Genomic DNA, 26630 nt, shown 5'->3' on the forward strand with positions numbered 1-26630 from the left:
AATAATCGACTGTAGTAAGATAATACAGTATTTATTTCGTTGTTCATTCTCCAGCTTCAGTAGTTAGTGATCTTAAAAAGAAACAGAAGAAGGGATAGTGTTTAAGCAAGAATGTTTTTCAAGGAAGAAAATCTTCCCTCCTTTATTCAGAAAATGTACACTTTATTGATTACTTTGCAGGGCCTCGTTATATTTGTGAGTGTTGTTTCTTAACTCACAAAATTATGCCTTATTTACATGTTACTACAAGGCATGTGTATCTCTTCAATTTACCTTGTCTCCTTGTAGGTAGTGGTATTTTATTTAGCTGAAGAATAATTAAATAATGAACACAATGACCTCAGTACTCTTGTGCTTTGAACATACATAAGAGACCTTGGGAAAAACCTTGAAAGAAAATCTATGCTGTTCAATCAGTAAATAAAGTAGCAATGTATAGCAGCCGGTGTTTCCAGATCTGCCAGTCCAGGTGGCTGATAACCTAGCCTAGGGGGAAGTTGTTAAAACCTTCTGTTCAGAGCCCAATTAAAGGTTCTCAAAGACCACAGGCAAAGAATACTTTTAGTCTCTGTTGAAACTCCAGCAAAGTGAAATGCAGTTCTTGCATCTACCTCCTCTGTCCTCATGGATCAGATACCAATTTGCTGCCCTTAGTGGAATTTACTGATACCTGTTTTAAAAAAGGTACTTGTATCCATCCATGATATTAAAAATAAATAAAATTCTGCATCCAGGTATTTCTTAGTTCTGAGCAAAAATTAAACAACCTGTATAAATGATTCAGTGTGAGCAAATTTGCATATTTAACATAATTTATCTGGTATTTCTAGTAATAGGAAAATCATAAGAAGCTATTCAGGACAGCAAAGTGTTGGTCCCAAAGGAAATACTTAGCCACCTTTCTGGTGCTCAGATTGCAGCAGGTATTGCTTATGTACTTTCAAGCATATCTCTTAGCAGCCATAAATGATGGAAATATGACTTTTAAAATAATAATAAAAACTGAGTTTCCCCAGAAGCTGAATTCTGTGACCAGTATTGCATTCTTTGCTTGGACACATGCTTCACATGACATTTACAAGATATTGTAGCATAGGTATGGGTAAGTGACTTCAGTAGAATTGGTTTCTGCCAGGAGGAAGAGAGGTCCAGCCAGGGTTGATGAAGACCAGCAGTTCAGCCCTGCCTTCCCCAAAGCTTAGAACACTACAAGAACCTTTGCCTGGGGATCTCCTACTGCCAGGGAGAGCGTATTCCAGAGGAGGGCGAGTTGCTCAGCCCCACCTTCCACTATGGCTAAGAACTGAAAAGACCTCTGCTTAAGGGAAACAACTGTATGTGAACTTTCCCACCTAAGAGGTTATATGAGAAATCCAGTGTGACTATTGAGCCAGCATGGTGTAGTGGCTAAGAGTGGTGGATCTGGAGAACTGGGTTTGATTCCCCACTCCTACACATGAAGCCAGCTGGGTGACCCTGGCCTAGTCACTGTTCTGTCCGAACTCTCTCAGCTCCACCTACCTCACAAGGTGTGTTGTGAAGAGGGGAAAGGAAGGTGATTGTAAGCCTGTTTGAGACTCCTTAAAGGTAGAGAAAATTGGAGTATAAAAACCTTCTTCCTAAGCTGCCTGAGATCCTGTTTCATAGCTGAGGTAAAAGCATTTTAAAGTTTTTAAAAAATTAAATAATTATATGGAGTTGACCAAGTAGCATAAGGTTATGAAAGCATTGTGAATTTATTCTCTTTGGCAGCTTACCTGTAATTGATGACAGCTGATTTCAGCTAATAAACCATTAGCTTACCTGTAATTGTTGACCGCTGATTTTAGCTAATAACGTTGTTTGCAAGTTTACTGGTATGGACAGGCCACACTTAATTAATTACTTTAAAAATAAAAATATTTATACCTCACCCTTCTTTTTAGCAGCCTGACTAGCCTGATTTTATCAGAGCTTGGAAGCTAAGCAGGGTTGGCTGTGGTTAGTACTTGGATGGGAGACCACCAAAGAAGTCCAGGGTTGCTATGCAGAAGACGGCCATGGCAAACCACTTCTGTTCATCTGTTTCCTTGAAAACCCCCAGGGTCCTGGGGTCAGGTGTGACTTGATGGCACACAATTTCCTCTTCGTTTACTGTTTTTGATCAAGGTATGCATGACCAAAATGGAGTGAATATGGTTCTGGTGCAGGTTTGCTATTAAAATTTATATCTCTGGGTATTGGGTAATATAATATTCCATATTTTGCTAAGTCTGTTCTCTTTTCCCCGTGAAAGCGTGTGTTTTGTTTTGATTTTAAAAAACTCTTTTTGTTCCCCATTGCCAGCTGTCATTTTGCATAAGCACTGTATATAGACTGTGAATTTTTCAACCTGTGTAGATAGCTTTTTTTCATTCTTTGACTGTATCATCTTCACTATGAACATAAAACTATGTTGACATGTTGTGTATGTTAAGTGTCGTCAAGTTGCTGGTCAGATTTATTCTATTTTTGTATCTCTTCTTTGTGTCCCCACATAAGCCTTGAAAATGTTGTGACATTGTTAACAATAAGGTCTTCAGCAATCAGGGGCTGTTTCCAGGTAGTTTGATATTTTGTTGTACAACATCTGGGTCTAGTTAAAGACAGTCTTCAGAGCCTCTGTGCTGAGCAGTAGAGCGCTTAGGTTTTTCTTAGCTGTTTACATGGCTAACATATGGCATTGTAGTGTAGTGGCTGGAGTATTGGACTAGTGCTGGGGAGACTCCACATAGCCCATGAAGCTCCTCGGATGACCCTTGGGCCAATCACAGTTTATCAGTCTAATCTAGCTCATAGGATTGTTGTGATGACGGAATGTGCAGGAGAGAACCATATATTGTTACTATAAGCTCAGTGGAGGAAGGGCAGGATAAAACTGGTTCTTTGGGTTTGAAAATCACTTTTCACATTATTAATGTTCTCCACTCCATTCACATAATACAGTATATCACTTGAATATATTAAATAGCTTCTAGGGATATATGCATTTCTTATTCATTGTGTGTGTGTGTTAAGTGCTGTCAAGTAGCTTCCGACTAATGGCGACACTATGAATCAGTGTCCTCCAAAATGTCCTATCTTTGACAGCTTTGCTCAGGTCTTGCAAATTGAGGGCTGTGGCTTCCTTTATAGAGTCAATCCATCTTTTTTGTTGGGTCTTCCTCTTTTTCTGCTGCCCTCAACTTTTCCTAGCATGACTGTCTTTTCTAGTGATGCTTGTCTTCTCATAATGTGACCAAAATACGATAACCTCAGTTTAGTCATTTTAGCTTCTAGGGTCAGTTCAGGCTTGATTTGATCTATAACCCACTGATTTGTTGTTGTTTTTTTGTTTTTTTGTTTTTGGCATTCCGTGGTATCCATAACACTCTTCTCCAACACCACATTTCAAAGGAGTCTACTTTCTTCCTGTCAGCTTTCTTCAATGTCCAGTTTTCACACCCATACATAGTAATAGGGAATACGATGGCGTGAATTAACCTAATCTTGGTGGCCAGTGACACATCCTTACACTTCAGAATCTTTTCTAGCTTATTCATTAGTTATTCATTATTTTTCTAGCTTATTCATTAGTTAGCTTTAATTTTTTTAAATCCTGACTTTTGCTCTGAGTTAGGATCCCCAAAGAGTACTCAAATGAGATTTCGTGAGTGAACTGGGACACAATTACTGTCAAATCCAAAGCAGCTTGTTTTGCACTAACTTTTCTTCTCCTTTTTTTCTTGACAGGGTGCGTCACCATTTGGAAAGAATACTGGGCTCCTCAATATCACCTTTAAGTATGACAGTAAGTTGTCCTTTTTGGCCACACTTTTAAAAAGAAAATAACCTGTCCCTTTACTAATTAATACATGCAGTTGCTTGAAGATTCCATGCTAATGCGTTATAAAAGGTAAGGTGCAGTGACAGAGAAAGTATTAAAACAGAACTGCTTTTATCCATGTAACCATCCACAGAGACTGTTAACTGATCTGAAGGTTCAGAACAGGTTCATAATTACAAACAGCACATGAGAGGAACAAGAGTAGGTTTTAAAACTGTGCTTTTCTCTACCTTTAAGGAGTCTCAAAGCGGCTTACAGTCACATTCCCTTCCTCTCCCCACAACAGGCACCTTGTGAGGTAGGTGGGGCTGAGAGAGTTCTGAGAGAACTGTGACTGACCCATGGTCATCCAATAGGATTCATGTGGGGGAGTGGGGAATCAAACCCAGTTTCCCAAATTAGAGTCTACTGCTCTTAACCACTACACCATGCTGGCATAGTTTAAGAGTAGTTAAAACATTCTGCTAATAATCTCTTTCCTTCTAGCAGCCATTATATGCTTGTCCCAACAAGATGGTATCATATTGCTTCCAGATGATACTAAAGCTTAGGCTTTTGTGGATCTGTTATCGTTGAGAGAGGGTGAAAGACAAACGTAAATTGAGTGCTGCTGGAGAGTGAAGCTTATTTATGAAGAGTCTTCTAGAAGCTGCCTCCTCTGACTGAGTGAAATGGAGTGGAGGGATTCTGGATGAATACAAACTTTCATTAGACTAACACCTAAATACTATATATATTTTTTGTCTTAAATGAGTAGGGTCTCTGCTCTCTCTAGTCATATTATTACTATCTTGGCTATTCATATTTGAAAGAAGGGGTTTGTTCTCTGTTTTTATCTCCTGGGATAGATTTGCAAATCGGAGGTTTCTGGAACGAACTTCTTTGTTAATATGATCTTGCTCCTTATCGGTTAATGAGAGCCAGATTTCTTTTCTAGACAGCATCACATTAGTTCAGGCAATTAGTTGTAATATCTGGAAAAAGCTGCCCTGTCATGAAAGAAAGAAATTTATTCCATGAGATAGGTATTTTTGCTTTAGTATGGCTAAGACCTGTTGTACATCCCTGCAGGATCCCAATGACAGAGTAACATCCTTAGAGGAAAAGACACGTTCACAGTCATTTTTCTGTTTAGTCCCCATGTTGTTGTTGCCAACAGAATACACCCTCAAAACAGAAGAGTCACATGGATATGTTCTTTCACCCATATGGTCTTTAGAACCCAGTGTAGTTAGGTCCTGAGAGATAGGTCAGATAGCCAGTTTTGAGGCTTTCTTAAAAACTGGGATCCCAAGCCAGCAATTTTCTGGGCATTTCCTGGTTAGTTCAGAAGCTGTAACAGGCATAGAATCAATTACCAGACAATATATGTAACAGGTTCTCTGAATTCCCAGTTTCCATTTTAAAAATACCTAGCCAGTTCTGTTGAAGAGATATACATTTCCCCTTAGATTTCTGCAAGTGAAGGGGTTAGAGACTCTTTTTAGTGGAAGCTGGGAATTCAGAGAACCTGTTACACACATTGTTACCACAGTTTGTTAATATAATGATATTTTAGTATCAAAGTTTTAAAATGCCCCCCCCCCGTGGCAGGGGGAAGAAACGGCTGCCACGGGACTTGGTCAGGGGAAAGGGCTGCCATGTGAGCGGCACCCACACGGCAGTCATCCAGGCTCTGCTCCCAAAACTTCAGAGCAGATCAGGGTTGAAAAAGATCAGAGAAGAGCTGGGGAAACCCAGGAGGTGCAAAAACATGCACCACAGTGCTGTGGAGGAAACAAGGGGGGGAAACCCCCTGCTTTTTAACAGCACTGAACCCAGGGGCATGTAACCTGTCTGGAAATGGCCATAGGCAACATCACCAGCCTAGTGCGGAAAAAGAGGAGGTCTGCTACAGGCAGTTGCCCAGATTGGAATAGTGCTGCAGGTTTAAGGCAGTGGCACAGAATTAGTTCCTTGGCATCACTTGATTTCCAAACCAGAAAGGTTCTCGGTTGTGGTGTTAATAACCTCTTTGGAAATATCTACAGCCTCCTTCCCTGATTAGGAGCTTTGATGGTACAGAAGGCAGTCATTGCTTGCTATGCAGGGTTTTTGGTTTGAGTCTAGTGGTTCCTGACAACCTTGAGATCTTGAGGCTCCTACCAGATGGGCAGCCCATTCCTGAGCCTTCAGTGGCCGGGGATGGTGTGACTGAGGCGCCACCACAGAGCCTCCAAACCCATTTCCCGGCCGCCAAAAGGCTTTAAAAAGCCTTTGGAAGGGTTTTTATTTTTTAAATGGGGCATTCCTGCTCTGAAGGAAGGGCATCTTGATCTTTGGGTGTTTCTCGCCCATTGCTAGGGGTAGGCAGGACTAAACTAACAACTTCCTGTCTCCTGGTGAGGAACACCTCCCCTTCCAGTTCTTCTCCTGCCTTCGCTGGGGTGAGAGCGTTGCAGCCATAGCTGCTGCCTAGGTCTAGTGCAGGGGTCGGCAAACTCATTAGTCAAAAGAGCCAAATATCAACAGTACAACGATTGAGATTTCTTTTGAGAGACAAATTTCTTAAACTTAAACTATATAGGTAGGTACACTGTTTATTAACTTAATAAACTTTAATTAAAGTTTTAAGTCTTAATTAAACTATAGGTACACTGAATAAAACTTGATATCATACTTAATAGTGATCTTATTTATTGATAAAAATTAAATTGTAAGTCCCTGCCATTTCCCCCTCCCTGTCCGGAGTCCTCGTCTGGAGGCCTGGTCTACCACCATAAAAGCCTGTTGGTAGACCTGGCCTCCGGCTGAGTCCCATTGGGAGGCCAGGTCTACCCATTGGCTTTCTTGGCAGTAGACCTGGCCTCCGGAGGCCCATAGAAGCCAATTGGTAGACCTGGCCTCTGAAGGGGGACTTTCCCCCCTCCTCGGAGTCCAGGTCTACCGCCAAGAAAGCCAGTGGGTAGACATGGCCTCCCAATGGGACTCAGCTGGAGGCCAGGTCTACCAAAGGAAGCCCGCCTCACCCAACAGCTGATAGGCGGGGGGGGGGGGCAGGAACCGCCGAGCCGCCCGCCCAGCAATCGCGGGGCTAGAAGGGAGGGGAGGCTTTAGCCTCCCAACCATTGAGGGCAAGGGAAAGGGGGACCTGGCCATTCTCCACGGCGGGGGGGGGGGGACAGACAGCACTCCTGCTCGCCTTCTCTCTCGCGCGCTCTCTCTCTCAGGCGCGCCGGCTCCGCAGCCCGGCTGCTGGCACGAGCGGGCGCGAGAGCAGGGGCTCCAAACCAAGTTCGGAGAGCCGTACTCAACGGGCCAAAGAGCCACATGCGGCTTGGGAGCCGCAGTTTGCAGACCCCTGGTCTAGTGAAATTAGGTTAGAATAGATAATTTTCCTTACCTTGTCGTATCCAATCGCTTTTTAAATTTAAGCTCCCAGCTCTGCCGACTATCAGCTGAGCCGCGGAAGAACAGCTAAGCCGTGGGAAAGAGGCGGCAAACAAAATGTCTGTTGGAGAAGCTGCATCGGAGGACATCGAGCTCCTTTCTGATGCAGATCAAGAATTGGCCTTAAAATCGGATCCCGCCGTTAGCCGCCCTGGCGGACTATCGGAGAGGGAGACCGGAAAGTCGCCGCCACCATCTACTTCGGCTGGAAAATCGCTGAAGAAAAACAAGTCTAATGGCGGGGGAAAAGGTAGCAGCCGCAAGCGCCAGCTTAAGCAGAGTTCTGCTTCAACCTCTAAGGTCCCCGCTGGATCCTCTGCTGTGCCTTTGGATGTGGAGCCCAGGATACCTACAGAGGGTAAAGTAACCCCCCCTTCTGAGGAAGGGGGATCCCCCAAGAACCCCACGTCTGAACAGGTATATAATATGATAGAGGGCTCCATGGAAAGACATTTTCAGAGGCTCCAATCTCTTATCCTAACCTTCCAGCAGGGTTACCCTCCTCAAAGACTCCTTCAGCCACTTCCTCAAGGGTTTTCATATAGTTGGACATCTTCCCCTGGGTCCTCAGCCATATTTGAACCCATGCAGGAGGAGCCTGGCTACAGCCAAAGCGCCCCCTCTAGGCAGTGGCCCAGTAAGGCAGCTATGAAAGCAGTGGCAAATATCCAAGATCAGAGAAATGAAACCTACCAAGAGCAGAGAAATGAAACCTACCCTGTGGATAGGGATTCTGGGGCTGACAGTAAGGAGGGAGAGTTCGTTTCAGACGAAGAACTCCCCATTGTTCAGGAACAGCAGCCTCGGCTATGCTGTTCTGATGATTTCCAGCCTCTTTTGGCCAAGGCACTTTTTGCTTTAGACCTATCTGATGAAACTGAAGCACCTGAGGAATCTAAGTCTAAATCCAGACGTAAAGGTTCCAAGGAATATATCCCACAATGGAGGCCCATACTATTAAGGTCCCCTTACCAGAATACTTTGAGAAAGTTATTAGAGCTGAATGGGACAAACCCCTACGTAATAAACAGTTCTCTGGCAATGCCAAGAAACTATATGATATGGCCTCATATGCAATGGATATGTTGGAATTGCCTGTGGTAGATGCTCCTATCTCTGCCCTTCAATCCTCTGACTTCCTGGCGGAGAATGGAGTGGGCTTTATTAAAGATCAGCTTGATAGGAAAATGGAATTTCTTTCCAGAAAGGTGCATGAGGAAGCTGTACTGTCTATTCAGGCCAATACCACTATAGCACTCATGGCTAGGGCTTCAAATGCCTGGATAAAGAAGCTCACTCAGTTTCTACCCACCACAGATTAAAAAAATTAATAGCCAAGGGCCTGTCTCAAGTGCTAAAGGCGTCCTCCTTTATGGCAGATGCATCCTTGGACGTTGTGATCTTCGTTGCTAGAGCGATCGCCTCCAATGCGGCCATTCGCAGGGCCCTATGGGTAAGGCCATGGTCGGCTGAGTCCAGGTCCAAGACCATGTTAATGGGTCATCCATACAAGCGTGGAAAGTTATTTGAGAGAGACTAGATAAGATGCTCTCCAAAATTAAGGGTAAAATAAGGCGATCCTTAAATCCCATTAAAAGGAACCCCGTCCTGGCCAATACTTTCAGTCGATCCTACCATACCTTATCCAGGTTCAGACAGGATCAGAGACGTCCACACTGGGCTCCTCAGAGAGGGTCCTTTCGACGTTTCAACAGATTCAACCGCCCCTCACAACCACAGTCCTTTAGGGCGGACAAACCTGACAAATTCTTCAAAGGAAATAAGCAGTGATGCCAGGGATCCAGTGGTGGGGGGAAGGTTACCACTTTTCCTTCCTCAGTGGTGCCACTCCCAGACAGATGCCTGGGTACTACAACTAATTCAGCAGCAATGTCTAATAGAATTTCATCACAAGCCTCCAGATCGCTTTGTCACATCGCCATGCTACTGCAGTGCTGTAAAACATCAGAGAACGATGGAAGCCATTTGTCACTTGATCCAGATCGGGGCCATAGAGGAAGTACCTATTCAGGAATGGGGACTGGAGGGCTATCCTGGATCTCAAATTTCTCAATTGATTCATCCAGGCCAAACATTTTTGCATGGAGACACTGCGAACCATGATAGAGGCACTGCGTCCAAACACCTTCATGACATCCATAGATCTCACAGAGGCTTATATGCATATCCCCATCCATCAGTCCCACCGGCGCCTTCTGAGATTCAACTATATAAACCTTCATTTACAGTTCAGGGCACTACCATTTGGGTTGACATCTGCCCCCGAGTCCCCCTCCCCAAGTGATGGTAGCTATTGTGGCGATGTTAAGGAAGGAAGGAATCCAAGTACATCCCTACCTAGATGACCTACTCATATGTGCCACCTCATACTACCTGACACTTCAGCACTCCACTCGAGTCATCATGGCACTCGAAACGCATGGCTATCTTATAATCAAAGCCAAAAACTTGCTAAGCCCGTCACAGAGGATCGTATATCTGGGAGTGGTCATAGATTCTACCACCAATTCAGTATTTTCCTCCCAACAGACAAGGCCCTCAAAATTGCGGCGGTGGCCAAGTCCATGGTAAAGTCGTCACGACATCGACTGATGGCTCTGACAAGGCTCCTAGGCCTCATGATATCCTGTCTAGGCCTGATTACTTGGGCTCACTTCCACTCCCGACCACTTCAAGCAGCACTGCGTCTATTCTAGCTGTTCATCACACACAAGATAGACAAGACCCTCTCCCTCAGTCCGGTGGCCAGGACGAGCCTCTTATGGTGGACCAAAGTTAACAGTCGGACAACCGTATCTACACAAACAGCCGGTCCAGGGGTTTATAGACGCCAGCCTCGAGGGAGGGGGAGCCACGGTGGCAGACTCTTTGGCTCAGGGCGTATGGAGCCAGTCAGAAACAACTCTCCACATCAATCTCCTCGAATTCAGGGCGTACTAGCCCTCATCAAATTCCACAACCTTGTCAGAAACAAACATATGCTAATCAGGACAATGTGGCGACCAAGGCCCACATCAACAAGCAGGGTGGGTCTCGCTCCTCTCATCTGCACCAGGAGTCATCGGCCATCATGATCTGGGCAGAAAAACACCTTTTGTCTCTCAGGGCAGAACATGTACGGGGCATCCACAACATTCAGGCAGATTGGCTAAGCCGTCAGACCCTCCAGGAAGGGGAATGGATGCTGAATACACAAGTCTTTCAAGCCATCACCAGCTGGTTTGGAACACCCACGGTGGATCTGTTCGCCTCAGTCCAGAATTGTCAGGTGGATAGGTTCTTCTCCCGGTTCAACCATCCGAAAGCAGAGCAAGTGGACACTCCTCTGACTCAGTGGCCTCTGGGTCTCCTATATGCCTTTCCACCACTGCCTATCCTTCCGAAGGTCATCAGGAAGATAAGGGCGAAGAGAGTGGAAGTCTTCCTGATCTCTCTTAATTGGCCACACCGGCCGTGGTTTCCGGCACTCATGGGGCTCTCCACCAGGGCACCTTGGCAGATTCTGACATCCTCGGATCTCCTTCTACAGGGACCAATGATTCATCCAGATCCAGGATGGTTTCAATTGACTGCTTGGATGTGGAAAGGGCAAGGCTCTTAGCCCTTGGTCTTTCCGTGGAGGTGGTGGGGACCATCCTTAAAGCCAGACGTCCTTCTACTACAAGGATATATCAATACACCTGGAAAGCCTTCTCCAGGTGGTGTCACCGGAAGACAATCAACCCTATCTCTCCTAAGCTACCTCAGTTAATGGACCTTTTACAGAACAGTGCACAGCAGGGCCTTAGAGCGGCAACCCTACGAAAGCAAGTGTCTGCTATTGCCTCAGTCTGTCTGGATATTGATGGGATTCCTCTGTCGTCCTCAGGTTAAGGCTTTTATTAAAGGAGTAGCTCAATCTACCCCTCTGGTGACTTACCGCTTCCCTACCTGGAGACTGAACACTGTACTTTCTGTTCTAACCAAAAGTCCCTTCAAACCTATGAGGGAAGTTCCCTTATTATTAGTAAGGATGAAGACCTTATTTTTAGTTGCCATAACCTCTGCCAGGAGGGTTTCGGAATTGGGTGCCCTCTCTGGTCGCAAGGACTTATGTATCTTTCACAGAGATAGTCGTTCTATGTACTGATCCCTTGTTCACCCCCAAAGTGTGTTCCTGGTTTCATCAGTCTCAGGGGCTTCACCTCCCTTCCTTTTGTCCTTATCCTTCTACTCCCAGAGAGTGGAGTTGGCACACCTTGGACTTGCGTAGAGCTATTCATATTTATATATCTAGAACTGAATCCATTAGGAAAACAGAATTATGTTTATCTCCATTTCTGCACCCAACAAGGGAGTTCGCATGTCCCAACCATCTATCAGCATATCAAATAGACAATGCATCAGAGAAGCCTACCTAGCCAGTGGTCTCCAAGTTCCGAATGGGATCACAACCCATTCACTACGAAGCACAGCCACGTCGGCCGCCTATTTCAAACAAGCCTCGACTAAGAGATCTGTAAAGCGGCTACTTGGTCCAACGTGGCTACTTTCATTAGACATTATCGAATCAATACTATGGCATCCGCTGAAGCAGCATTCGGCAGATGTATTTTACAGCACTTGGTGGAAGATGATGAGGACTGAGTTCCCACCCGTTATATCATTGCTCTTGGAGATCCCAAAGATCAAGATGCCCTTCTTTCAGAGTGGGAAAGGTACATTGTTTACTCACCGAGAAGGTCCTTTCTGCTCTGAAGTAGAAGGGTACCTTGCCCACCCGGAGATGGCAACATCATCTTATAAGGGTGGACTGAAGCACACCAAACTGGCCTACGGATTCGATTGGCCTAATAATATTGTAGCAATACATATAGATTGGTTCTAAGTTTATCGTTCAGTTTATTGTTGTTTGTACTCCTTGTTTGTGAGTGCTTTTCCCTGTCTCTTTAGCTTGCTGTAGAATAACTGGAAGGGGAGGTGTTCCTCTCCAGGAGACAGGAAGCTGTTAGTTTAGTACTGCCTACCTCTAGCAATGGGCGAGAAACACCCAAAGATCAAGATGCCCTTCTACTTCAGAGCGGAAAGGACCTTCTCGGTGAGTAAACAATGTACTTTTAAAAAAAAATTTTTTTTTTAATTATTTTCACAATTTTATACTGATAGGTAACTTTTCAGCAACACATTCATTTCAAATGTAAGATAAAGAAAAATTTAACATCGTCGTTGAAAAGCATTTCATCCATTAATAAAATGATAATAAAATAAAAGACTTCCCCCTCAACTTCCTTCACCTTGTTATAAATTTATATACTCTTTTGTATTGAAATTCTAATCCAAAAATATACATCCAACTTAAAACTAAATTAATTCTGAATTATCTGGGTCATTACAGTTGTTACATATTAGTTGTTAATTTAATATATAGTAAAAAAAATGTTTTTACAAAAAGCTTCCTTAAGCAAAAGAATTAGATCAATAATAACAAAATTCACTAGTTATCATTTAATTTCTTATTTAACCCTCCGTATCTCTCTCTCACCCATAAACTGCATGTTTCCTTTTAACTTCATTCTTGTTATGAGCTTTGGTTTTTCCAACACTTCTGTTATTTTTAAGATCCAGTCTTTTTTGTTCGTGTGTCAAGGCCAACTTCTTTCCCTCCTCTTGTTCTTGTTGTTGGTCAGGGTGAAGGCCAACTAGATCTTTTTCATGGTTTTCCAAAAAAAAATTACATCCTCCTGTGAAATGATAGTAAATTTGACCTTTTTATAGGTAAAAATAAGTCTCTGTGGAAAGATCCAACAAAATCTTATTCCATTCTTCTTCAATGTCCCAGTAAAATCTTTGTAGATGTTTCTCTTCATCATCAAATGTTGCGAAATGTCCTTGAGGATTATAAGTGGGTTTCCTTTCACGGACAAAGGGTTGTCATAAAAAGTTTGCATAATATAATCCTTCATCCTGATGTCATAGAAGGAAATCATAATGTCCCTGGCCTTTGTTGTAGGTAAAGGGATTCTGGTAGGTAAAGGAATTCTATATATTTTATTTATTGCATAGTCCAGATCTTGTTCATTTATCTGAATCAGGTTAGCCAATGATTTTATAATGGTAGTTCTGGAACCTCCCAATTCTTCTGGAAAGTTGCGAAGGCGAACATTTGATTGTCTTAGCTTCATCTCCATTATAGCCAGCTGGTCTGTAACAATTTTCTGTTGGGAGTGAATAGCTTGGATTTGTTTATCTTGATTTATCTGTTTATTTTTGATATCTTTCTGTTCTTCAACTGCCTTTTTAATTGATATGTCCATTTTCCCCATATCGGTTTTTATTGTAGAAAGTTGTGATTTCATGTTTTTAAGATCACTAGTCAATATGTCCAATTTCTGACTGGACTGGTTAGTAGTTTGAGTCAAATTAGTCAATATGTTGGTTAACTGGGCCAGTTGCTGAGATATCTTCACTAAACAATATGAGAAAGTATCAGTGTGTTTTAATAGCATTTCCTGTATGTCCTTGTCGACCTTCTCCATATTTATTTCTGAGATTAATTCCAAACAATCACCAGTGTGAAAGGTGTATTGTCAATGTGCTGGCAGGAGCCTCACTTCGTCAGTTTTATAGTTTCCCCGAGGTTAAATGGCTGCAGATTCTTTTCTTCATTGTAAAATAATTAGTTTGAAAGATTTATGGCACTCTAGCTTAGCTGTAAAAGGGGGAGTAATGATGTTGTTTTCACGGATCTTCCTTCGTCTCCTCTCGATAGATTCCAAGTAGTAGGAATGCTTTAATTGATGCACAAGGGAGGCACAAGTCTGATCCTACGAATTCCTGTGACGCTTGGTAGAGCAGTGAGAGTATTTCCCTGCTATCTTCCGTTTCTCAAGACAAGTCTTTCAAGTAGGAACGTGGCAGGAAGGACGTCTTAGATCGGAAGGAGGTCAGCTCCAAAGGAATTTATCCCGTTCGCTCCCACCCCTTTTAACACCTCGGCGTCTGATTGGTAGCTAGAGTGTCTTTCATACGTCCCGTTTGTTTTGTCTAAGTAAAGATCAGATAGATAAGGCTCCTGCCGTTTAACTATAGTCTTTTTAAAGCTTCAAAGTCGCTTATATTCTGGGCGGAGAGGTGCGGATTGCAGTAATGATTATATCAATCTTTCAAGTCATTGGAATCAAGGTAAAACCAAAAGAGTTCTTGTGACTTACTCAGGTTTTGGATGTTGAGGGTGTCATTGCAATAAAGTTGTTCCATGGTGTTGATAGATAAAGGAGGTTGAAGCCTCAAGCCAAGAAGCCGTTCATGGCGATGGTAATCCTCTCAAATGCCCGTGGGACAACATCCATATCTCCGGGAGGCTTATAAGCACTCTCAGAGGGTATGGGAGTCAGACCACCCTTCATGGCTGCAGAGGAAATCCTGCTCCCCAGTTCCCTAATTAGAGCTGGGGTGGGGTGTTGATTTTCACCCCTATTTGAACGTTTCTTGGAGCCTCTCAGGAAGAGATTTCCTGAGAGACATCTTGCCTCAAGCCAGCCTGTACTGGAAGCTAAACAATGTACCTTTTTGTCCCTTTGAAAGGAGCGAGGCTGCACCAGCAAAAAGTACACCCCGGGAATGCCCCCCAGGATGATGGTGCAGGGCTTTGTGCCGGTGGTGCTGGGAGAATGGCGTCCGGGTCCCCCCCGCTGGCGTCTGTGCCACCCTGGATGGCGTAAATGGCATGGGCGCCAGCGCAGGGGACACAAACGCCGACACAGCCCCTTCCTGGCCTCCTAAGGACTTTAGTCCTTGAGGCTCAGGGATGGGCTGTTACTTTGCAACGAAAGAGTGAAGAGACAATTTACAGAATAATTGAAAAGTTCTCTATATCAAGTGTAGAACTTAATTATTACACCCATTGTCCAGGGAAATAAATGTTTCTGTGTCTATTCCTGGGGAAATAAATCCTTGAGCATTTTGTGTTGCTCTTGAAGATTTTTTAACTGAAATGTTTTAAATAATTTGTTCAGAGTTGAGAATTGTTTTTCTACTTGATCGTAGTCTGAAATAATGTTTCTATAACCTGAGCATTCTTATGTTTTAGCAAACTTTCATTTTTTAGCATTAAGAATTTAACATGGATCTGAAATGCAAGGCTAGCTATTAATTGGATCCAGATGTTACAGGAAGCTGTTGCTCCAAGCTTTCCATTAAAAAACAAGTTTCTGTTTTCCTAGCAGGAATCTCTTGCTGTCATTTGCTTGACTTGCTGCAGCAGCATTTCAAGGTCTGCGGTAACAAGCAGGATCTGGCCATTGGATTATGGCAAGCGGAACACAGACAGGATGCTGCTGCAGTTGTCTTGTTTGGGGGCTTCCTAGAGGCACCTGGTTGGTCACTGTTTGTGGGTTTCCTAGAGGAACCTGGTTGGCCACTGTGTGAACAGACTGCTGGACTTGATGGACCTTGGTCCAGCATGACTTTTCTCTTGCTCTTAAGTGACATGTTTCTGGGACACCTTTCATTTTAAATTGACCCTTCACATTTTTTGTATTTCTGTCTGCATGCCTTATAAAAAAGAGCAATTCCTGAAACAAATTGGGTATGGTAGCTTTAACTAGTTTGCATGGTCATTGAATAAACAGTGTTATATGGACTGAAAACATGGCTAATAGTAGTAATATCTGCATCTGGACCTTTTTTCTTTGTGTTGGCTGAATATGAGCTGCTATAATGGTGCGATGTGTCTTTGATTAAGGCCCAGATTGAAATGTACATAATGGTTTTCTTTTTCAGACTGTACACCTTATTTGAATTCAGTGGGGAAACATGTGATTGGTGATGTACAGAACATCACTATTAGCCAGTATGCGTGCTCTGATCAAGTTGCAGTGACCATACTGTGGACAGCAAATCCCATTGGTAAGTGGCAGAAATTGAATCTGGGTCATGCACCTATTTGGTACCTATCTGTGAATATATAAAGCAACAATAGAATTTATTTCATTGATGTTGTTTCTAGCTAGCTAGAGAGACTGCCAACATAGTGTAGAGCATCCAGAATGTTTCAAGTCTCTTATAATTAGGTATTCTAAAATAATGTGTGTCTGCATTTTCCATGCAATTATGTTTAAATTTTTTCTTGGCTGTGTTCTCTGTAAACTATGCCTGAAGTGTCATTCAAAAAATGAACAAGGAAAATCAATAACAATGAATAAAATCAGTAAAACCATGAAGAAGAAGAGTAGTGGTTGGTTTTTATACCCGGCTTTTCTCTACCTTTAAGGGGTCTCAAAGTGGCTTACAATCACCTTCCCCTCCCCACAACAGACACCTTGTGAGGTTGGTGGGACTGAGAGAGTTCCGAGAGAACTGTGGCTAGCCCAAGGTCACCCAGCTGGCTTCATGTGGAGTAGTGGAGAATAAAAACCTTTTCTCCAGATTAGAGTCTGCCACTCCTAACCACTACACCACGCTGGCTCTCAGACCAGTGAAAACAGCAGCATAAAAATACACCAGCAGGAGGACAAAACCCTCTCTCTACAAGGCCAATCTAAAAGTAAAATTGTGTTACTACAGCACAAATTGTACTAACCAGTCAGCTGCATGGCAGGGCAAATAGCCCAGTTGTCATCTGGTACCTGAAACTCGTTTTATTTCTTTGTACAAGCAGTTAATTTTAAAAAAATGCTGGATATAAAAGCCACCCAGAATTTATTGAAATGACAGGAAGTTAGGTATTGAAATCAATCGGATTTCTCTCCCCACCCAGGTAAAGGTGTTTAAGATTTGTATGCCAATCCCATAGGTCGATTCTAGAAATTGTGATAAAGAAGGTATAATTAACTAATGGAATTCTTAAATATATAGAGATGCAGCCAACATATTAACCACAACAATAATTAGGCACTTGAAGCAAAATTCCCAGCAAGTTGCATGTGCGTTAGTTGTACTGGAAGCTCTTTGGCCCTGAAAAAAGGCTTTGGGAATGAACTGATTGTGGGAGCATACTCAACAATTAAATATACTTTTGGGGTCTAAAGGCTGATAAATAACTGCAGCATATTTAATTATGTTCGATAGCTAGTGAATTTGAATAGAAGACAATGAATAGTTACTAAGAAGGAATGTGTAAGTGATATACGGTGCTTCCAAGAGTACAGAGCTTCTGAATGGCTAATCTGCAGCTGAAGGTTTGGCTGAATCCAATCTCTATGGGATACAAAGCTTGGTGTTTTCTCTTGTAATGATCAGAGGTTAATCCTTTTGAAAGCATCAAGAGGGAACTGCAGTTGAAGGGTCTCAGGTAACAGGGGGGTCTGTTAACTCTTTTCTTTCATGGTCTGTATGCTGGCAGAAACACTGCTTTTATTCCTCTAAATATTAAGAACACAGTGGGTGGCTTAGCTGGCTTTCCAATTGCAAGAGTGTTTAGACCCAAGAAATGAGATACTCATGCAGATATACACACTTGGAATACTGAATTTAAGCACAACAAATATACAGAGCTAAGCTATGGTAATCGGTTTTGATTTACATACTGTTAGACTATGGAAGGTTCCTTCACTCTTTGTAGTTGCACACAGCTATGTCGCTGTGCTTAGATTCTTTTATGTCACCCTTTCCTTCAGAAAATTGTTTTCTTAACAAATGGTATTCTTAATGTGAACTGCATAGACTTCCAAATTAGTTATATCTCTGCTTGCCTCTGAAACGTCCACAATTAAGAAGAATAAGATTCTGCACTGCTCTCGCTTGGTTATGCAGATCATCTACTCTTCAAGGCCTGTTTTCAAATATCTGCCCTTATAAGAATCTTATCCCATTAAAACTTAATCTATTTTACTGAATATACTTAGAGCTGATAGCTGTATTTAGACTTAATTAATGAACATATGTAACTTTGTGTGTGCTTGTTATGCTCATGTTCTTGGAGTACAATTGAAGACTTTCTGGTTTCAGCAGTCCAATTTGTCATTGCATCCAAATGAGGGCACCTGGCAAATATGAGGTTGGTTCCTTCCTCCTCAAGACTGCCTGGTATAAGTGGGTTACTCCGCATTTTTATTTAACTGTGGTTAAATTGCGTGTCTGAAAGCTTCACTCTACTGAGCAAAATTAACCACAGAGTTAACACTAGTGAATAAAAAATGTAAGGTACAGACCAAACTTTGTGCTATTTTTTCATGCATCAGGAATTTTTAACAGCACAGAGGGCCCTTCTGACGTTACTCAGCAGTGTGTGAGCTGTGTATACTGTATACTGTGTCTCCTTCCTACACAACTTCAGTAATAATTGGAAGTGTGAAGTCACATGGGAAGAGCCAGCTTATGAATAGAAGTCTTTAATTATATGCGGTCTTTATTTGTGTTTTGTTTAAATACCTACAGGAATTGAATTTCTGAAGGGATTTCGAGTAATACTTGAAGAGTTAAAGTCGGAGGGAAGACAGTGTCAGCAGTTGGTTTTAAAAGACCCAAAGCAGCTCAACTCAAGTTATAAATGGACTGTAAGTGATCTGCTTTTGGGCGCTATTCTAATAATCCTGTATAAAGTGTTGAAGACATAATGTTGACACTTTGGAATGTTGAATCTCATGGCTTGACATCTCTGACCCTTTAATTCACAAAAAGCCTCACTGAAGTTGGTGGCACTTTCCATGACAGGCTCTTTTCAGAGGTGTGGTCTTGATTACTAGAGCTCAGGGAGAGTACTTGCTCAATTTTACAAATTTTAGTTACAGCCCAGCATTCTAGCATGCCATGGCCCTTCTCTTTTCAGAAGTGTAGCTCCCAAATGTTTCTCTCTTTCTTTGGCTTCTGGAATAATGTGAACTTCTGATTAATCCTTTTGCTGCTGAAAGAAATTAACAGAGGGGCTGTGGCTCAGTTTGTAGAGCATCTGCTTGGTGTGCAGAAGGTCCCAGGTTCAATCTCCTGCCTTTCCAGTTAAAGGGATTAGGCAGGTAGGTGATGTGAAAGACCTCTGCCTGAGACCCTGGAGAGCTGCTGCCAGTCTGAGTAGACAATACTGACTCTGATGAACCACGGGTCTGATTCAGTATAAGGCAGCTTTATGTGTTCAAGGGCACTGTATGGTCAGCAGATATTGGTCAGCAAAAGGAGCATTTTTCTATGTCAAGAGTTGTGCATAACAGCTTGTGTGTATATTTGGTTCCTTAAACCTTAGGTTTGGGTGTATAAATAACAGGGCCCCAGCCCTGTGGACTGCTTGATCCCTCACTAGCATTGACTGTTGTCCTCATTGCCGTTGCATGTATCTGTAGCTCAAAGTACTGGAATAGAGAGTGAGGTGCTCTTGTGCAGCACAAGATGGTGGCTGCACAGAAGGTGGGGCATTACACAAAGCTTCAGTAGGGCAGTTGTGACTGTGAAAGTGATTCCAATCCTTCCGATATGTTTACTATGCAGTCGGCTGGTGACCCAGTTGAGTGGCTCTGTTCAGCTTCACTTTTCCCCAAAAGCAGAAGGCATAACTCTGTTGCCATGCTCGCTGCTCTTTGTGACTTCCGCTAAGATCTCATTGTTGAAAGGGAATCCATTTGTGAAGCACCGTGAGCAAGACTGCTTCTGGGAAGCTCCTGGTTGGAAGATTATGTCAGGGAACTCTTCTTTTCTCACTTCGTGTTTATATTAACAGCAGCTTCAGACTTGTGCTGGGGAAACATGCATGCATACGTGCAAATGCACTCATCCATTCTAGTAACCACAGGTGAAACATTCAAATACATTACTGACTGGCTTTAATTTCTTTCCCCCCCTAAGGGAATGGAGTCTCAGCCTTTTCTAAATCTGAAATTTGAAACGGATTATTTTGTAAAGATTGTTCCTTTTCCTTCCATTAAGAATGAAAGTAACTACCACCCATTTTTCTTCAGAACACGGCGTAAGTACAACAATGATGACTTTCATTTTTAAAATAGCGATCTGTGTCTTGACTGTTATAGTAAATAGTAGCAATTGGAGCTGCATCCATCCACTTTTTGTTAAAATTAGTATCACAGTATTCAAAACTGTTGGAGACAGTCTGATTATCATTGAGATTAAGCTTTAAAAACATAGCTTTAATATAGCATTGTTCAAAGTATTTTATGTACATTAGCTAAGTAAATTAGATCACTGTGTTGCAGGCTGAGAGCAAATTGCTTAACTATAGCGACCTATTAAATTGATGGTAGACCTCATCAGCAAATAATCAGAAAATAATAACTGTTCTTTTTTTAATGTGTGCTTCTTATTAGCTTGTGAATTGCTTCTGCAGCCTGAAAATCTTGCCTGCAAACCTTGTAAGTAGACGTGTTAACTTATTCACATTTCATGAAAGGAAAAAGCAAGTATTCTTGAGTTGTTAATGTCTCAATATCTAAATATCTCTTCCTTCATAGTTTGGAAGCCAAGGAATCTGAATGTTACCCAGCAAGGTTTTAATATGCATGTATCTTTTGACCATGCACCACATAATTTTGGATTCAGGTATTATTACCTGCACTACAAACTGAAAAATGAAGGACACTTCAAACAGAAGGCTTGCAAACAGGTATGCAGAATATATGCAATGCTATACATATATATTAAATTGTTACAGGCATATTTGGAAGTTTCAGTCATTTTCTAGGAAAAGCCCATTGTATATAATTCAACCACAGCTAAGCTCTTTCAAGTATGATTGACTTGGTAAAAGTTTAAATATGTACTGAACTCTCTCATTGAAATCTGTGTGACGTTGAAGTTTTCCGTTTACCTAGTTTTGCTGTGTTGGAGATTTTTCTTCAATAACCCTGTGCCACAACATTGACACTTGAATGTCTATTTATGGTCCTTTAGCATGATGACATTCGCCCTTGGATTATGCAAAGCACTTTAATCATACATTACCCCATTGACAAGAGTATTGGTTTACATGTATACTGCTTTAGTAACTAGAAGTAACCATTTGCCGTTTTGTAACTGTTAGCACTTTTTGAATCTGGCAACATATTTTGCATAAGAGTTGTTCAAAGCGATATACTTTTAAATCTACAGAATCCAAATGTTATGCTTTTGTTGTAGGCCATTGGGCAATGTGCAGTTCTAATTTCCTTGGGTTACCTGCCAATTGTTTTCAGTCAGTTGCATTCATCTCTGGAATCTGCTCCCCTGGGCACTCTGCTAGACGCTTGGCTTTGAGCCAGTCTATGAGTGTAGTGGGGTCCTCCTGTTGTTGGCTGTAGGAAGGAAAAGAGCCTGGTGCACTTCTATTAATGTGGGGCTTTTGATTATGAGCTCAGTGCTTAGTATTTTTTAAAATGATCACTCGGTGACATTGATAAGACCAAAGACTCAGAGGGCTTTGTGCTTCATTATGCAGTTCTGCTTTTGCATTTTCTGTACCAGGAGAATTTTATATGCTTGGAAAGAATTTAAATCTCCAAATTGGCAACCTTTTAACATGAACGTATTTTCTGCTAGTTTAAAACCCTTACATTCCCTGTAAAGTAATTGCCTTCATCTCTGCCTAGGAGAAAAATACAGATTTCACAAGCTGTATTCTTCAGAATGTCTCACCAGGAGATTATATAATTGAGGTAATATCATTTATTTGTAGTTTCAGAAGTGATATCTACAGAAATTGCTTTCTATTTGAAATCAAATCAGCAGTATTCGGCACCTCCTTTTAAAGAAATTTTGTAGATGTTGATGTTCCCTTGCTACATTACTGCATGATTGCTGTAGTGACAGTGTATCTTGTATAAGCATTTACTTACCCAAAGTAGGAATGAGGAGGTGGGGAACAAATAAATCTGAACACTCATCATCTCCCTTGACCCAGCGTAATTTTCTAACTTGAGTCTACCAAGGCAGTCTTGGGTGGACACCATCTGGCCCAGGAGGCTTACAATGCAATCCTAAGGAGAGTCACTCTACTCTAAGCCCATTCATTTCAATGAACTGGAGTGACTCTGCATAAGATTACACTGTTAACCCATCCAAAGCATCCAGATACCTCTGGTTGACCTCTGTATTTATGGATAACTTCAAACCCTCACTGCAGAGTCTGTTGACATACTCAGTTGAGAACCATTATTGAGGGGTGATAGGAATGTTGTTACATTGATAATTCATATAGGCAAATAATCACTTGATGGTACAAGCGCTGAGATGCATGTGTGAGCCAGTCCATAAATGCTGTATTTCTTACTGGTTTCACTTTATTCTTGAAATCTAGATACCTAACAGTGATTTTTTCCCCTGTAACATTAAATATTCCTATATCCCCTTTAAAATAAGTGCTTTCCTGTTTTCTTTTAAAGCTGGTTGATGATACAAACACAACAAGGAAGACAATGCATTATGCGCTAAAGCCAGGTATGCTCCCCCCCCTAGAACCCTGTGTCAACTCGCCATTTCCTTCTGAATTTCCTATCTGAAATAATAATAGTAATAAAAATTTATTGCCGTCTTTGACCAGTACAACATAAGAACATAACAAAAGTTCACACAAGATTTAACAAAAGTATCTAAAATGTTTTTAGCCCACCCTTCTTCAAAAGAGCTCAGGATGGCACATTGTTTTCCCTTCCCAGTGTTAATCTGCAGCTAGGATTGCTTTTTAGGGCTTACTACATTTACAAAAAGAAGAAAACCCTGAAAAACATGTGTGCTATCTCATAGTTAACTCTTAGCTCTGAAGCCTCTTATAATACTAGTCATATCTTGGAGGAGAAACAGGGGATGGATGTATAAACATAGTTCAGTTACTTTTTTCTCCTCTTGCCCCTGTTTCCACGACACATAATGCATGATTAGCACTGCCAAACAGTGCAAGTTGCATTTGAGGTGAAATCATGGTGGTGGTGTGGGGACACTCTGTGGACGCAACAGTATGTGCTCATCTATCTACAGCATTTTGAATTTCCTGAATTTAGAGGTTTTTTTGTCATGTTCATGGTAATGGTAATAATTTATGAAAAACGTATAACAGGGCAGTCCCCAGCATGTGTGCTGAACTGCTACATGTCATATTGCTTTTCTTGGCACAGAAGGCTAGTTCTCTGCCCAAGATACAGAGATACTGGCAGCACTGATGGCCCTCAGCTTGCTCCCCGTATGTCAAGCCACATACAATCCTAGTCTCCCCTCCCCTTTTTGTTTTTTTGCTGGCCAGCTAGCCAGCCAACCTACTTCTTCACAGATATTGTGGCTTTTCAAGCACTTGGGCCAAAAAGGTTGCCTCCCTGGGCATAGAGGGCACAGCAAGCTACATTAGAAATGTTTTTTGATAATATTTCTTAAATACAAATTATATACAGTAATGGAAGAAAAGTCATCCCCCCTGATACCCGTGTATAAGCCGACCCGCGTATAAGCCGAGATGCCTAATTTCTCCCCAAAAATGGGGAAAAATTAGGCACCCCTCCCCCCCCAGCAGGCTTACCTTTGCTCCAGGCTTACCTTTGCTCCAGGAGGCCTTCCCAGGCCTGTCCAGGCCGGGGGGAGCTGGGCACGTGGCCTTCCCGCTGCCGCAGGAGGCCCTCCCAGGCCAAGGGGAGCCGGGCGTGCCCGGCGGAGGCGCGGCCTTCCTGAGGCCGCAGAAGGCCCTTCCAGGCCGGTCCAGGCTGGGGGGAGCTGGGCGCACCCAGCGGCGAGGCCTTCCCACAGGAGGCCCCCCCAGGGCGCTCCTGGCTGGGGGAAGCCGCGCGGGCCTGGCGGCGATGGCAGCGGCGGTAAGTTTCCCCCTCCCTCCTCCTCCCTCCCTCCCCTCCCCTACCATATTGACCCGCGTATAAGCCGAGGCCGGCTTTTTCAGCCCTTTTTTTGGGCTGAAAAACTCGGCTTATACGCGAGTATATACGGTACATGCATTATGGTAGCCTTGCATAAAGAATAAATGCAGTGCAAATACATTATATAATGTAATATTACTGTGAAAAGTGATTAATGTTTGTGCCAGAAGAAGCAATAGGAAGATGAGATTTCAGTTGAGTTAATTTTAATTTTGTCTGTCTTTTTGAAGTTCATTCCCCATGGGCAGGGCCAATAAGAGCAATAGCAATTACTGTTCCCTTGGTTGTCATCTCTGCATTTGCAACCCTTTTTACAGTGATGTGTCGTAAAAAGCAGCAAGGTATGTATTTTTCCATGAAACTGATCTTAAAGGAGTGTATGTTTAGCACAACTAACGTCAAGGGTGAATGGATATGGTTAAAACCTGGATTCCCTTCTTCCTCAACCTATCTTGCTGCTGGAATTTCCAGCCTATTATTAACCCCATGTTGAGGTTAACTTGTTTCTGTTCAGCTCTGGGATTGGAAGATTATGATGTTGCAGGTACCACAACCCTTGGTGAGGAGCCGCACTCATAGAGTGCCTTGTCACCTAGCTGAGAGCTGTTGCGGCTGCTTTAGTAAGTCATGGCAATGCTGCTGGTTTACTGTACAGCAACTGGACTGTGGACTCAGCCCTGATCTTGCAAATGATCCTAGTTTGTTTAGGTTCGAGTCCCCTGTGCTTGCATGCCAGGAAATAGTGTTGTAGCGTACATCCTGAAATAATTCTCTTGTACTTCTAATTTTATTGGATTCTAGTGACTTGCTCAGAAATGGAGAGCAAATGGGCAGGTGATATATAAGGAGGAGGTTCTATATTTGGGCTGTAAAAAGTTAAGTGTGACATCAAGTCGCAACCAACTCATGGTGACCCCATGAAGTTCCACCTCATGGGGTTTTCAGGGCAAGGGGTTTTCAGGGCAGAGGTGGTTTGCCATTGCTTTCCTCTGCATAGCAGCTCCAGTCTTCCTTGGCAGTCTCCCATCCAAGTATCGACCCTGCTTAGTGTCAAGGGACTGATGAGATTGGGCTAGTCTGGGCTATTAGGGGTGCTCTTTGGCCTATGCTAGGTATAAATTTGTTAACCCACGCTTGCAACTATATACGCATCCTCATTAGATGCACAGATCTTAAGTTAGATTGTCTTGAACTGCATAGGCAATAGTTGCTGACAGTCAGAAGTGACTTCAGCTAAATGAAATAACAGAGGAAGATGGAGTTTTACAGTATTTGGGGGGGAATAAAGACAAATGTACTGATTTATGAAGTTGAAGAAGAAATTGCAGCATGTATGTAGATAGTAAAATACTTCTCTCTTTCAATTTAGAAAATATCTATTCCCATTTAGATGAGGAAAGTTCAGAATCTTCAACCTACTCTGCAGGCCTCCATGTGGAAAGGCAACGGCCCCGGCCCAAAGTGTTTATTTGCTATTCCAATAAAGATTGTCAGAAGCACATTAACGTCATCCAGTGCTTTGCTTATTTTCTTCAGGACTTCTGTGGTTGTGAGGTAAAAGTCTTTGTGGTCACCGGCACTGTGGTGTGTATAAACATTCCTACCCGTGGCAAAGAACTATGGTGACAGTACAGTATGTTGAAAACATTAAATGTTGTAAAATCCTTTAAATTCTAGTACTATATTTAAAATTACCATTTTTTCCAGGTTGCCTTTTAAAAATATCATGGGTGGGGGGAGTTAGCCTGCAGAACTGATTTAGAGGGGGATTTTTGTTTAGTGTTTAATCCAGTTTTTGCAAAGATTAAATAGGAATTTGTATATATTTTTTGTCATGGGCAGATTTATACACCAAGTCTGACCTCTAGTGGCCAAGTAATTTGTGTCATTGTATTTTAGTTATTTTTCAGAGTGATGATTAGGGCTGTTGAATTAAAAAAAAATCGGTATAGTTCGGATTCGGCTGAATTCGGCCCGTTTAGATTCGGGATATGCCGAAGTCCGAACTCCCCCACTTCGGGTCCGTGCAATTCGGCAGGAATTCAAAGTTCGGGGAAAAAATTCGGCCGAATAAAGCCATTAAAAACACAACCGCTCCTTTCCGCGGCTCTGGGGGGGCATTTTTGAGGGTAGAGGTCCCAAACTTTCAGTGGAGCTTCAAAGGACGCTTCTTGAAAGACCCCCCAAGTTTTGTAAAGATTGGGTCAGGGGGGGCTGAGATATGGGCCCCGAAAGGGGCATCTCTGAGCAGAGCTTGCCGCCCACGCACAAAGCTCCCAGCCCCGACAAACAGCTGAGAAGTTTGCAAAGCATTGCAACACGACTGAAAAGCAACACAACCTTGTAAGCAACACCTTTGCAACTGTGCAAAGCAACACCTGACACCTGGGAGTTTGCAAACCATGGAAAGAGACAGAGGCAACTAGCTATGCATAATGAGCAGGAGGAGTGGAATTTCCCCTTTTGCATGGGACTCCAAATGCATTCTTTAAGTCACCATTTGAAAACAAGTTTTGAGCAAGCATCCAAATAGACCTAACCGCTTTTATGAATGAGGGAAAACCTGAAGACACACTACTGAAACCCTC

At 42.6% G+C, this 26630-nt stretch overlaps 1 protein-coding gene across 2 annotated transcripts in view; it reads left to right on the forward strand.

The window, feature by feature from the left end:
• IL17RD (interleukin 17 receptor D) overlaps positions 1-26630 on the forward strand; it is a 79950-nt gene that overhangs the window by 46770 nt on the left and 6550 nt on the right. The window contains exons 2-11 of one of the 2 annotated variants that reach the window (XM_056858242.1): positions 3751-3808; positions 16055-16180; positions 18650-18768; positions 20045-20165; positions 20521-20565; positions 20665-20816; positions 21778-21843; positions 22570-22624; positions 24273-24383; positions 25412-25596. In XM_056858242.1, coding sequence (XP_056714220.1) covers positions 20048-20165; positions 20521-20565; positions 20665-20816; positions 21778-21843; positions 22570-22624; positions 24273-24383; positions 25412-25596 — 732 coding nt within the window. In that variant the 5' untranslated portion in view covers positions 3751-3808; positions 16055-16180; positions 18650-18768; positions 20045-20047. Of the gene's footprint in view, positions 1-3750; positions 3809-16054; positions 16181-18649; positions 18769-20044; positions 20166-20520; positions 20566-20664; positions 20817-21777; positions 21844-22569; positions 22625-24272; positions 24384-25411; positions 25597-26630 lie in introns of those variants that run through there. The other variant, XM_056858248.1, reaches the window with a different exon arrangement.

Source organism: Euleptes europaea, chromosome 1, assembly GCF_029931775.1.
Source record: "Euleptes europaea isolate rEulEur1 chromosome 1, rEulEur1.hap1, whole genome shotgun sequence".
Lineage (NCBI taxonomy): Eukaryota > Metazoa > Chordata > Lepidosauria > Squamata > Sphaerodactylidae > Euleptes > Euleptes europaea.